Genomic DNA, 14,513 nt, shown 5'->3' with positions numbered 1-14,513 from the left:
ACAAGACCTGATATAGGCGGGCATGGAGGCTCTAGTACCCTGTTGTACCGCCTCTAGCTTGGATACATGTGATTCAAGTGGGCATGGAGGCTCTAGTACTCTGTAGTACCGCCTCTAGCTTGGATACAAGATGCGATTCAGGTGGGCATGGAGGCTCTAGTACCCTGTTGTACCACCTCTAGATGTGATACAGGCGGGCATGGAGGCTCTAGTACCCTGCTGTACCGCCTCTAGCTTGGATACAAGATGTGATAGTCAGGCATGGAGGCTCTAGTATTCTGTTGTATTGCCTCTAGCTTGGATACAAGATGTGATTCAGGTGGTCATGGAGGCTCTAGTACTCTGTTGTACCGTCACTAGCTTGGATACAAGATGTGATACAGGTGGGCAAGGAGGCTCTAGTACCCTGTTGTACCACCTGTAGCTTGGATACAAGATATGATATCGGTGGGCATGGTGGCTCTAGTACTCTGTTGTACCGCCTGTAGCTTGGATACAAGATGTTATATGGGTGGGCATGGAGGCTCTGGTACCCTGTTGGGCCACCTCTAGCTTGGCTACAAGATGTGATACGGTCAGGCATGGAGGCTCTTGTACCCTGTTGTACCGCCTATAGCTTACAGTTTCGGTATGGTTTCCTGCTGTATATCGCATTTTAGAAAACCACATGTGGTTTTTAATTGGGGGAGAAGACTATAGCAAAAAAAACCTTCATGTGTGAACGCAGCCTAAAGCATACAACTTGCCCCACAAAAATCGAGCAGCTCTGTCAACAGAAAAATAAAAGCTGTGGCTTCTGGAAGGTGGGGATGAAACTTGAAACATCACTGATCCTTAGTTTATGTGCAACTGTTTTATACGGTTTTTCTGTGGCTCGGCACGTGAATGTTGTTCTGTCAAAATCTGCGTGCAAAATTTCGATGTAGAAAATCTTGTTTCCAAGCTTTTCCGCATCAAAAAGTAACATCACTTCCTGGTTTACATGACCGGGAAAATAAGCATCCGGATCCACATGAGAAGACATGGCTTTTAGAGGCGGGACAATCCCACCATGTGACCACAGCGTTACGGTGCGCTCACACGGCGATTATATGAATTGGATCAAGTGGTTGTCTTCACGCACGATATCTCACCGTATCGCAGTCAGACCGCGCACGTGAAAACGACTGATTTAAATGTAACTCACTTGAGCGTTTTTTCTCTTGGACTGACAGCCTGAGAGAGGAAAGTCGCTTCATGTCCTATATTTGGGCGATTCTTATTTAGGAGCGGCCTGTTATTTCCTTCAGCAGGCAAAGCAAATTGCATCGCATTCACATCTAAATGCAAGTCTCAGACGAGTGCGACGCGATTTTTCAGTCACTACCAGTTATGTCAGTGCAGCTCCTCAGACGAGCGGTAAGACGCAGTTATAAACAGTTATAAGACGCAGCCAAGTGCGCTGAAGGGTCAGAACTCAGAAGCTAAAAACCACCCGTGGGAACGCGACCTGATGCAGAATTTGGTGAATTCGCATCCCGTAGCAAAAGGCGGTTGATTTTGTTGCTATTTTCTACTGACAGAAATCTCCATGGAAAATCGAGAGGGCGCTGAAACGTAACAACCAAGGACCTTCTCTCTCCATGTAAACAGGAGTCGCTCCATCTCTGAGCCACTGTTTGTGGTGAGCAGAGGCAAGCAGATGGCAGCGATCTCTGGTGCGCTAAACCTACGCTCTCTGAACGTCCGTCGCTGCTGTGTGAAGGCAAGGAATAATAATCGCTGTGGAGGACGCTGTGTTATGCCTGTCAGCTCATGGTTAATTTTGCCAGCACACCTTGTTCTGTCCAGATGCACTAGGGTTAACAGCTCCTGTGCCTTCCAGTCAGGTTAATTACCCTGCTATGTGTCTGAGAAGTGTGCTGGTGATTGACAAGTCTATCCACCTATCGGCTCCTCCCGCCTTCCTATATAATCCAGCTCATGCTGCCTGGGAGTTGCCGATTATTTTTCAGTCTACAGTGTCTGCTGAGTTGTCCAGCTACTCTGACCTGCTGGTAATCCGGCCCTGGTACTTTGTGCCATTCCCTCAGTCTTCTAGGCAGTCTACCTCGTTTGGTATCCTGCTTCTGTCAGCTTGTCCGCTAGACCTCGTTGTTATCAGCCAGGGTTTTCCAGTCCGCCTCTATTTGTATCTTGCTTCTGTCAGTTTGTCTGCTAGACCTCGCTGTTATCAGCCAGGCCTTACCATCTGCCTCTGTTCTGTCTGTATTATTTTGTGTTGGTTCTTGTCATGTCTTTCCTGTGGGTGCTAGTGGGTAGTTGTCTCTTGCATAGGTACTGCGGTCCCTGCCTGTCTCCCCTAGTAATTGTAGGGTCAGAGTTGACTGCTTGGATGTGTCCACCATCAGGGCTATCTCCAGGAAGGGACAGTGGCGTGGGTGTAGATCAGGGAGTGCCGTGCGTACTTAAGCACTCCACTAGTACTGTAACACGCTGGCCACTAATGTACCCAGCAGTCCTGCCGTGTACCTTCACCTGCACTGATAACACTGTAACAAACCATCAGCGCAGGAGATTCCAGTCGCATATCTCATCATTCAAAACCCCTTTACAACAGCACAATGGTGGCAGTGCCCTCCTGCAGCTGTTCCAGCCCGTAGGTGTCCCCAGGGAGGCTTCCTCTCCGCTCACCACATGCGGCACCACATGCGGCGCTGCTGTTCCCACGACTACTGGGATAAGGGCAGGGCAGACGCTCAGCGCTCCCCCCCGGTGTCTTGCAGGCAGATGAGAGCAGTGGAGAGCTGAGCCCGAACATCCGGGTCACTTATAAAGAGCGGGAAACCCCATCACCACTGTAATAACAATTTATGTAACAGTTCAGCCCTAACAACTAGAGATGAGCGAACGTACTCGTCCGAGCTTGATATTCGTGCGAATATTAGGGTGTTCGGGATGCTCGTTACTCTTAACGAGCACCACGCGGTGTTCGGGTTACTTTCACTTTCCTCTGTGAGACGTTAGCGCGCTTTTCTGGCCAATTGAAAGACAGGGAAGGCATTACAACTTCCCCCTGCAACGTTTAAGCCCTATACCACCCCCCTGCTGTGAGTGGCTGGGGAGATAAGGTGTCACCCGAGTATTGAAATCTGCCCTTCCCGCGGCTCGCTACGGATGTATTCTGACATTAGTTCAGGGAAAGTGGTATCGTGTTGGAGCTGCTATAGGGAGAGTGTTAGGTGTATTGTAGGCTTCAAGAACCCCAACGGTCCTTCTAAAGGCCATAAATCGTCTCTATATGCGCTCAGTGGGGCCGGTGGCAGCAGCGCCGACCCCATTGAGAACATATAGAAGACAAATCCTTCTTTTCTGCCACAGCTGTAACAGCTGTAGCAGAGAAGAACGATGTTAGCCCATTGAATTCAATGGAACCAGCAATACAGCAGGTTCCACTGAATGCAATGGGCTGCCGGCGATCGCAGGATAAATGGTCAGGAAGGGGTTAAATATATAACCCCTTCCCTGCAATTCATCCAGAAATGTGATACACTAAAAATATATACCGGCGTATAAGACGACCCCCCAACTGTCACCTTATACGCCGGCAATACAGTGGAGCAAAGAATAAAAAGCATTACTCACTTCTTCAGACGATCTGCGCCGCTCCTGTAGACTGTCACTCCTTCCTGGTGTTCTGCGGTGCTCCTGCAGGCTGTCGCTCCCTCCTGGTTCCCGGCAGAGCATTGCTTTCTCTACGAAAGGCTTTAAATCCACGCCTCCAGAAACACACGTGCCTTCAGCCAATCACAGCCAATGACAGTGATGTCATTGAATTGCTGTGATTGGCTGTGTTTCTGGAGGCGGGGATTTCAAGCCTTTCATAGAGAAAGCTTTAGTCTGCCGTGGACCAGGAAGGAGTGACAGTCTGCAGGAGCGGCGCAGATCGTCTGAAGAAGTAAGTAATGCTTTTTATTCTTTGCTCCACTGTATTGCCGGCGTATAAGGTGACAGTTGGGGGGTCGTCTTATACGCCCCGTCGCCTTATACGCCGGTATATATTTTTAGTGTATCACATTTCTGGATGAATTGCAGAGAAGGGGTTATATATTTAACCCCTTCCCAACCATTCATCCTGCGATCGCCGGCAGCCCATTGCATTCAGTGGAACCTGCTGTATTGCTGGTTCCATTGAATTCAATGGGCAAACATCGTTCTTCTCTGCTACAGCTGTTACAGCTGTGCCAGAGGAGAACGATCTTTACGCTGACAGTGCGGGGGGGGGGGGGGGCCCACTCTTGCCGCTATTGTGGCTTAATAGTGGGACCTCTGAACTTGAGATGCAGCCCAACATGTAGCCCCTCGCCTGCCCTATCCGTTGCTGTGTCGTTCCCATCACTTTCTTGAATTGCCCAGATTTTCACACATGAAAACCTTAGCGAGCATCGGCGAAATACAAAAATGCTCCGGTCGCCCATTGACTTCAATGGGGTTCGTTACTAGAAACGAACCCTCGAGCATTGCGAAAATTTCATGCCGAGTAACGAGCACCCGAGCATTTTGGTGTTCGCTCATCTCTACTAACAACCAATCAGGTTGTGAAATTGCTGAATACAGCTGAGCTGTCACCTCTTAGTCCCGGTTAGTCTTGTATGTGGAGCAGCCGTGTCTCAAGTCCCATGCAGATCCAGATAAACTGGAGTCGCCGGAAAACATTCTTCCCTCTAATGACTAGGGGGCATCGGTACACAAATTCCAAAAAGTGAAAAGAAAAAAAATCCAGCGTATTCAAGATTCCATTATTTATTTAGAAAAAAAGTTACTGTTTAATAGGCAACGCATCTCAGCCCTATAGTGCGCCTTTCTGAAGCCTAAATGATACACAATGTTACGTCATATATACACTGTATATATATATATATATATAACACTAGCTGATATACCCGGCTTCGCCTGAGTTAATTTGGTACTGGTGTTTAGCTGGTGTTCACACGGAAAATCTTATGAAGTTGTGGTTACTTTAGAGATACCAGAAAAACATATGTTCACCATTTTGCATGGTTCTCTGCGTTACCCAGGAAACACCACGGGGAGGTAACCATGCAACAATTCCTTTATATAAAATGACATCAGGAAGTGAAAGAATTAGATTATGTAAAATTTGGATGCTAATACTTTTGCGCTTAAAATTGAATAACTGATTTGTGACCCATTAGCTTTTCCTATTTATGACATAATCAATGCTCGTGCCAAATTTCATGTTTCTACGACATTGGGAAGTGAGAGAATTAGATTACGTATGTAAAATTTTGACGCTAGTTCTTTTGCGCTAAAATTGAATAATCGAGTTGTGACCTCTTTACTTTTCCTATTTTGGACATAATCTATGCTTGTGCCATATTTCATGTTTCTACGACATCGGGAAGTGGGAGAATTAGTGGCGAGTCAGTCAGTGAGTCAGTCAGTGAGGGCTTTCATCTTTATATATATAGATACATACATACATAAGATACACACAGACTCATCAGTTGTTCGTCCAACCAGCTTCAGATGCTGGTGTCTGCTGCCGTGACGTCATTGACGGGGTGGGTGTGTACAGGGGAGTCCCCCAGCGTTGACATGTAATGCTACGCGCATCTCAAAGGCTGCAGTACGAGACTCGTCGAACGCAATGTGCGTTTCAATGGTACGTGATGATATCTCTGCAGAGAATAGGTCTGTTATAGTATAAGAACTACGTACACAGGAATATCATGCGCATAATAAAGATGCCGTATCAGCAATTAAAAAACATCACTATCTTCATTACATTAGAAACAATTCTTATTAAAAAATATATACAGATATTCTTGAGAAAACCTAAAATAACACACTGGTTATTGTTTACTTATGAAATATTTTTAATCTCTTAAAAAAGAGGTATAATGCCTAATCACATTAACTCCACCCCCCTTGGATACCTGTGTACTCGAGAGCGGTTACAAACGGGAGGATTTCAGAAAGCCTCTTTCAATAAAATCCCTATAGTCTAATACGGGAGAGATACAAATTTTGAATAAATATGTAAATATGCATTTCATAACTTATTTAAAAGTCATAAAAAGTACATAAAGATTAAAATACCTGAAAATGATGCCTATTTGTCTGGGAATAGTTAATACTAATAATAATATTTTTATTTGTATAGCAGCAACATATTCCGCAGTGCTTAAACAGACGGGGAATACAGAAAGACAAAAGTACAAACATTACAGAACCACGGTTACATGGTAATCAGTTGATGGAAACAGTAGGGGTGAGGGTCCTGCTCCAACGAGCTTACATACTACAGATAATGGGGTGATACAGAAGGTAAAGGGGCTGGAGATGTGTACGGTATGGTGAGGTGGAGAGTGAGGTATGCTATATGCATAGACAATGGTCAGACATTTAGCCGCGTGACGGCAGAAACAGTATGACTGCAGGAGCGGTTTATGATGGCTAGCAGGGATTGCAGTTAGTAGGTCAGGGAGCATGTTATCAGGCGGAGTACAGAGGAGTTTGTTTAGGGTATGCGGTATGCCTCCCTGAAGAGGTGCGTTTTTAGAGCATGCCTGAAGTTTTTTGAGTCCTGGATTGCCCGGGTAGCCTTTGGTAGTGCGTTCCAGAGGACTGGTGCTGCTCTGGAGAAGTCTTGGAGGCGGGAATGAGAAGTTTGAGTTAAAGGGGCGCGCAGTCTAGTATCGTTAGCAGAGCGGAGACCCCGGGCTGGGTGATGGATTGAGATGAGGGAGGCAATATAGGGGGGCACTGCACTGTGGAGGGATTTGTGGATGAAGGTAGTGAGTTTAAGTTCTGTATTTAACGAGCAACCAGTGCAGTGATTGGCACAGGGCAGAGGCGTCTGAGTAGCGGCTGGACAGGAAGATGAGCCTGGCTGCTGCATTCAGGATGGATTGGAGTGGGTAGAGTCTGGTGCAGGGGAGGCCGATCAGCAAGGAGTTGCAATAATCGAGCCGAGCAAGAGAAAAGAGCAGATTCTTGCGATGTTCTTGAGGTGCAGCTGACATGTTCGGGCAAGAGATTGGATGTAGGGGCTAAATGAGAGATCGGAGTGAAATATAAACCCAAGGCAGCGGGAATGTTATGGTGGCGGTGGCGCCACACACTGAGATGGAGATGTCAGGATGAGGTCGGTTAGTGGAGGGTGGAAATACCAATAAGTCAGTTTTAGAGAGGTTTAGTTTTAGGTAGAGAGAGGACATAGTGTTAGAGACAGCGGACAGACAGTCGGTGATGTTTTGGAGGAAGGGTGCAGAGATGTCACGGGAAGAGGTGTATAGCTGGGCGTCGTCAGCATACAGGTGATATTGGAGGCTAAATCTCCTGATGGTTTGTCCAATAGGGGCTGTGTAGATAGAGAAAAAGAGGGGGCTGAGGACCGAGCCCTGGGGGACCCCAACAGCAGGGGGAAGAGGAGGGGAGGTAGAGCCAGCAAAAGAGACGCTGAAAGAGCAGTCACATAGGTAGGAGGAGAACCAGGAGAGAGCAGTATCCTTTAGGCTGATGGAGCGAAGCATTCTACGGAGGACTTTGTAGTCAAGAGTGCCAAATGCTGCGGAGAGGTTGAGGAGGATCAGTAGGGAGTAATCGCCCCTGGATTTGGCTATCAGTAGGTCGTTGGATACTCTTGTAAGGGCAGTTTCTGTCGAGTGTTGGGGTCAGAAGCCAGACTGTAGGGAATCGAGGAGAGAGTTCTCTGATAGATAGCTTATAAGACGGGAGTAAACTAGGCTTTCTAGTAGTTTGGAGATGAAGGGGAGGTTAAAGATTGGTCAGTAGTTGGCAGCATCAGTCGCGTCAAAAGTCAGCTTTTTTTAGCAGTGGGGATATGATGGCGTGTTTGAAAGAAGAGGGAAAGATGCCATAGGTCAGAGAGAGGTTGAATATAGTGGTGAGGTGGGAGATAACCACTGGGAAAAGGGATCAGAGGAGGTGTGAGGGGAGAGGGTCGCTATCGCAGGTGGTGTGGCGAGCAGAGAAGAGCAATTTGAAGACTTCTTCCTCTGTCGTTGGTCTGAGTAGAGACAGTGAGCAGAAGCTATATGCAGTGCTGACAAGACTAGGGTCAGGGCTAGTCTGGGATTCGGAAGTTATTTCCTGACAGATGTCATCAATTTTCTTTAGTTGACTTCACAAGGGGAGGTACTGGTACGTTCTTGTTTTATATTTTCTCCAAGACGTCATTTCAGCCATTAGGCATGAGGGTATCTAGTCTGAAAGTCCAGAACATCTTTTCTTTTTAATTCTGAGGATTGTGTCCAACAAGCTCTAGGGGGGTGTCTGGCGAACTGGAGGTGTCACTATGGTGAGCAATAGATAAGTGTCGAGAGACGCTATATTTTAAGAAATTATTTTTATTGTTCAAAATATTTTTATTGGGTTTACAAGAATATTATAACTTGACATATATATCGCTTCATATGTTCTTGAACATTCGGTCATAAAATGTCATTCGAAAGAAAACAAAAAACAATTCGTATGAAATTTTTAAAGAAAGAACGTACGGAGGGAAATAATAGACTTAACTTTGTGACGATTAGTAGAGATAAGAGAGAGCAAAAGGTAGAGAGTTGAGGATAGAATAGAGAGCAGATAGAGGGGGTCGGTGGGACGTGGTGGGGAGTACTAGTGGTCTCACCAGGGTATCTTGTATTTGAGCAAAATGAATCGTGGGAATAGTGGAGTCAAGTTGGGACAGCTCCCCATTGGAGCCAGATCTTCAGCGCTTTGGAGTTGCGGAATAGTATCCATGCTGACCAGGTTGAATAAAGAAATTATTTTTAATGCTAGACCAATATTTTAATATTCGTGTGTGGAGGGCATTGATCTGCCTACATATTTTTTCCCACACGGACATTCTATTAGATATATACTAGAATCATAGAATGGTGGAGTTAGAAGGGACCTCCAGGGTCATCGGGTCCAACCACCTGCTCAGTGCAGGATCACTAAATCATCCAAGACAGATATTTGTCCAGCCTTTGTTTGAAGACTTCCATTGAAGGAGAACTCACCACCTCCAGTGGTAACCTGTTCCACGCATTGATCAAGGCCGAACTTTTAATATATTTGGTGCCACAATTCATCTGATGCTTTATTTTTATTGTTTCCTGCTTTTGATTTTAATCTATTATTATATCTTTTCTCCTATGTTCCATGTATCTGCAACATTTACATCTAGGTTTTCACACCTGCATGCACCCGGTGGGAAGGTATATATTGATGTTGAACCTGTATCTTTTTCTTTTTCTTTGGATGTGAAGGTGCAAAAACATTTTGCAGTGTTTTATTTTTTCCTGAAAATCAGGGTCGGGTTTACAGCAATTTCTTTTTTTTAAGTACAGGTTGTCCATTAGGATCTTCCAATTTTGTGTTTTTTACAATGCTGAGGGGCATTTCTGCTGCCTTAACACTCTGCACCACACAAGGCTTGTTACAGAGAACCCTATGTGTATAGAGGACCCCACAATACATCTAATAGCATGTGCACAGAGCGCCCCAGATACATGTGCCTGCCCTTTATAGTGATGTCTGCAAGTTGCAGCCTCCCCCATGATCTCTCACCTCCTTCTTCTATTCTTCTCTTCCCTGACTGGTCGTCGACTTCCGACGGCCTCCTTGTGCCTCTTCACCGGTGTCCTGACCTTGCTGAATCTTGTGCCAAACGTCTGAACCAAACATGGAAGCGGAGTCTTGGGGGCCCATCTGCACTACCTACAGCACTCCTCGGATGAGTTTCCTCTCTGTCTGGTGCTCATCGAGGTCCCCGAGGGCCCTGCCCTGGGTCATGCCAGGCTTTGGAGGGTGCTGGGTCTCCAGGTCTCTAGGACAGCCTGTTTGTGGAGTCGGTGGTGGTCAGCGCTGAGCTACGTGGTAAAGGCTACGGACGCAAGCTAATGGAGGCTACTGAGAGGTACGCTAGAGGAAGGGGCTTCCAACACCTCTATCTGACCACTCATGACAAGCAGGACTTCTACCACTACCTAGGGTGCCACCTGGCAGAGCCAGTGCAGAACATGGGCAGCCTCAACAGTCTGCTGCCTGCAGGCATGATCCATCATCCCGTGTCCTCGCCTGTACCTCTATGTCCAACGCTCCTGGCCTCAAAAACCTACAGTTCCGCCACCACCGCTGCCTGCCCAATGCTCCACATCTTCTCTGCCATCATCGCTGCCTGTCTTCTGCTCCACATCTCCTCCGCCACCGCCACCTCTGCCACTTATACCGTTATCACCTCCATGTCTTCCACCAGTAGATCAGGGAAGGACTGTCTCCTCCTTGCAGACCCCGTACCGAGACTTCAACGGGGACCCTATATTTTGGATGAAGAAATGTATCTGATGGGATTACAACATGATGGGGGATCCTCCTCAGGACACGGATGTACAGAGGGTTCTCTCACCCCGTGTGTCTTATCTAACACATTCATATGGAGACTTTGTGATTCAGCTACTAAAATAATGAATGTCTCTTGATCTGTCCTTCCTGCGTGATCTGAGGGGAGGCGGGGGTTCTGGATGTAAATCCTTAAAGCAGCTCTTCGAGGTCAAATGCTGTCCCAGGATCGGAGGGTGGAGGAGGTACATTACCTCTAGTAGATCTTGTTGGCCGTTGTTCAGTTCCGGGTGCCGTTTTCTAATTACATTATGCACTGCTCTCTGATTGTCCAGCGCTGATCAGAGCAGATCTGGTGCATAGGTAGTCTAAAGATGACCTCCATGTTAGCCCAAAAACGGATTGGCTGCAGGGAATGTCCCCGTCCTGTCCCAGGACAGAACTTTGTTTCGAAGCTTGAGGATCATTTTAAAAGGATCCCAAAATCCACATTTATCACCTAGCTATATAATTGTTGGTAAAAGTCTGATCGGTGGGAGTCTGGGATCCATTCAACTCTATGGCACTGCCGGAGATAGTCAACCGCTTGTATTTTACTATCTCCGGCAGTCCTGTTTAAATAAATGGAATAGCGGGGTGGATGCTTGGCCACCGTGCCATTTGCGTTTTTCCACACTGCAGGGGGTGGAGGAGGACCTTAGGGCCCTGTTCTCGGGATTGGTAGAGGTCTCTTGTGGATAGGTGATTGTAAAGAGGTTGTCCAGTTGTAAATTATTGATGCCCTATTCTTAGGACAGGCCATAAATTGTACACCAGCTGGGGTCTGCCACCGGGGACTCATGTTGATCAGCAGTTCACCAGACTGGTATACTCATGCATTGAGCTGATGTATGCAGGCAGCAGACAGCTCTATTCCTACTGTAGTGGCCAGGCTTGGTATTACAGGCAAAGCTCCCATTCAGTTCAATAGAGGGTTTGTCTGTAATACCAAGCCTGGCCACTGCAGTGAGAAAGGAGCTGTCTGCATCCTACCGAAATCAGCTCGGTTTACAAGCACACCGGCCGAGAGAACAACTGGCTAGTAGAGGTCTGAGGTGGCAGAACCCCGCTGATCTACTATTGATGACAACTGGACAACCCATTTAAGGGCCTTTTTACACATCCTAATAATTTGCTATAGAAGCAGCAAAGTGAATAAGATTTTCACACGCTGCAGAAAAAATCTGCTGCAGAAATTGACAGGCGGAGCGGATTTTGGATCCGCAGAATGTCAGTTATAGCAGCGGATTTTCAGTCTGGATTCCACCTCGTCAAATGAGAAGAGTGAATTCCGCATCAAATGGTGAGATTGGTGATTTTTTGCCGTGGACATTCCGTCCCGCACGGACATGGCGTTAGTGAACGGAGTTTGTTAAAAACCCTTTACGTTGTAGAATTTTGGCGTGAAATCTGCAGCTAAAATTCCCAGCAAATCTGCAAAGTGGGAACTCGTGCTTAAAGAATACCCGCACTTTTACCCTGGAGCGCTCGTGCTCTGTGGGACGTCTTCAGCTGTCACTGGCACTCTTTAAACTGTACTTCAACCTCAAATTTTAGCTTGTTAGGCCAGCTTTTATTTTACTATATTTTTTGCGCACACATGCCCAGTGCATTTGCACAAACACGGAAGAATGATCCCGTTTATTTGAAAGGGCAGTTAAGTTTAATTAGTTTAATATGTGCTAATTCCATTTGTAACATGAAAATAGAACATGCACATTTTTTTGTCAGATCAAAATGAGCATCTAAAATACGCTCATGTGACTGAACCCATTAAAATCAATGTGTCCTATACATGCCATATCGCGCCTGCAAATTTTGCCCATTAAGTCCAAATGCGTTTGTGTGAATAAGCCCTTATACTCCAGTCACATCCAGAGCAGCCTTTGCAGCCCTGCTAGTTTCCCATTAGCTCTCAGCTTGCAGTATCTATCTTGTAATCTCCTGGAGCAGTGTATGTAGAAGGCATGTTTTGGTGCTTTGCATCGTGGCTGCCTGTCCACTGGTGTAGCGATATCGCCGCCGCTAGAGCTAATCGTGGCATGTTGCGATCTCGATCCCGTGAGCGGAGAATCACTATGATTCTTCACTCGTGGACGCTGGCCCTGTGCTGTTTTACGTAAGCGTTTAGGAGTCACATTTTATTTTGTAGGGTAGTGAATGCACTTCATGCTTTAGTTGTCTGCTCCGCGCTTATAATTGTGTTCGTCTTGCTTCGTTAGGAAACTCCTCCCACTTACTGCGCAGGACGGGGTAATAGGACGGACTGTACTTGGATTTTGGTGCGGAGCTGCAGCAGATTTCAGTTGAATTCAAATTGAGAGTGTATCATCTGCTGCAGCTCCGCACCCAATCCACAGCACATCAGCTGTGTGAAGACCCTATTTTTTGGATGTGTAATGTGCCGTAGATTACAATTAGGAATCCTCACCTTTTTAGAATCCTGGTGAACGGGATTCGAATCGGCGCCATAGTTCACACCATGTGAATTTTTAATTTAATATCGTGGAAAAACTGCTAGGGACCTGGCTGGGGGAAAATGCAGCGGAGCCAGACAGCACTTCTTAGGTGATGTTTTATTTCTGCAGCTAGGGCTTATTTTCAGACTAGGGTTTAAATTTCAAGTCCCCCCCCCCCCTGGAAATCCTTGCACGTGGTGCTACAAGGTTGTGCACCTTTGTAGCGCCACAAAATTGTGGTATCGCTGCGAGAAGATGCAGGAATATCACATGGACTACTAATGCGATATTGTAGCAATTCTTCTCCCAGCGATCAGTGTGAAACTGGCCTAATGTATCAGCAGCACAAATCTGTTTCCTGTGCTGACTCTTTGTAACAGTCTGGCGTCCAGGATGTTTATATCACATAGGAATGTCTCGTTTGGATAGAATTGTAACAAACTCTCAGCTGTGAGAAGTGTTTAGTCTCTGGATGTAGACAGGAGTGTCCTCATTCACTGACAGGTGCAGAGCTTTTCATTGCACTGTGATGAAGTGTCATTCACATAAAATATGATCCCATGTGACATTGGGTTGGGTGTGAATGGCATTTACGGTTCTACATTATTTGCTATGTACTATCCGGCTGCCCCATCTCTGTAGTCATCTCGGCTGCCCCTGTACTTGTGGTTGTCCAGCGGCAGCATGATGGGAGTTGTTCTCCAGCGGCTGCAGATCACTGCAGTACAAGTTGTCTGGGGTGGCACTCACCATCCTCCCCTTGTGGGGTCTCTGTGTCCAGGGGCATGCTGTGCAGGTCACTGATGGAGTCCACGGCCAACAGGTACACATTACCCTGAGCATCCCCAGGCGTGGGGGAGAGTGTCCGGGCACAGACTGGAACATTCGCCATGGATGGAGACAGATTAGCAGTGAGATGTCGCATCATACAATAGGGATGTGGCCGGTGCAGATGCAGCGGGATGCCAAGTTCTGGGAGCGCTGCCTATTATAGGGATAAGTGGAATGTTTGGGAAGATATAAATAGCGGAGGTGGAGTGCCATCCCCCACCCCCCCACAAATACCGTCAGATGCTGCTGGCACAAGGCAGGATTCATCTGTCCAGTAGTTGAAAATGTTATACTTCTGGGAAAGTTGGGCAAGAACTATCATGACCTCCATTATGGTTCCCCCATGTGTTCTAACCTGAATGACCGATCTGTCTAGTTATACTCTGTTCTTTTACAATCCCACCCCTAGAAGAAGTTGTCATATTGCTGCAAAAGTCATCATGAAGTTACATCTCTACAAATATGCAAAAATAATTACCACCCTGGTGGCAACCAGATGCCCCTCTGAGGTTCTGTAGATTGTTGCCTCATGGTAGGGGTGCCCCTGGGTATTGTATATAGCAGCTGGAAAAAGGAAGACTCAGTGCATGTATATATACACTTGGCAGTTATGGGTAAACGTGGTGACTTTGACTACGGGCAGATTGTTGGTGCCTGGAGGTGGGGTGCCAGTATTTCTGAAATGGTCACAACTGCAGTATCACGAGTGTACCAAGACTGGTTGTACCATGGTCAGTACAACAGCGGGGAATGACCCTATGGCATACCTTGGGTTGACCGGGGTTCAATAGCTAAAGATGGACAAGAGTGCCCCTGATGACAGTAATG

The 14,513-nt window shown here is 46.7% G+C and overlaps 1 protein-coding gene across 1 annotated transcript in view; it reads right to left on the bottom strand.

Moving 5' to 3' along the window:
- LOC136620272 (protein SSUH2 homolog) overlaps positions 1–13,746 on the bottom strand; it is a 94,205-nt gene extending 80,459 nt beyond the window's left edge. The window contains exon 1 of the mRNA XM_066594974.1: positions 13,605–13,746. Coding sequence (XP_066451071.1) covers positions 13,605–13,746 — 142 coding nt within the window. The remainder of the gene's footprint in view (positions 1–13,604) is intronic.
- Between the last annotated feature and the right edge of the window lie 767 nt (positions 13,747–14,513).

The sequence above is a fragment of the Eleutherodactylus coqui genome, chromosome 3 (genome assembly GCF_035609145.1).
Source record: "Eleutherodactylus coqui strain aEleCoq1 chromosome 3, aEleCoq1.hap1, whole genome shotgun sequence".
NCBI lineage: Eukaryota > Metazoa > Chordata > Amphibia > Anura > Eleutherodactylidae > Eleutherodactylus > Eleutherodactylus coqui.
Note: the sequence above shows the minus strand (reverse complement) of the source record. Positions and strands in the feature narration are given on the sequence as shown.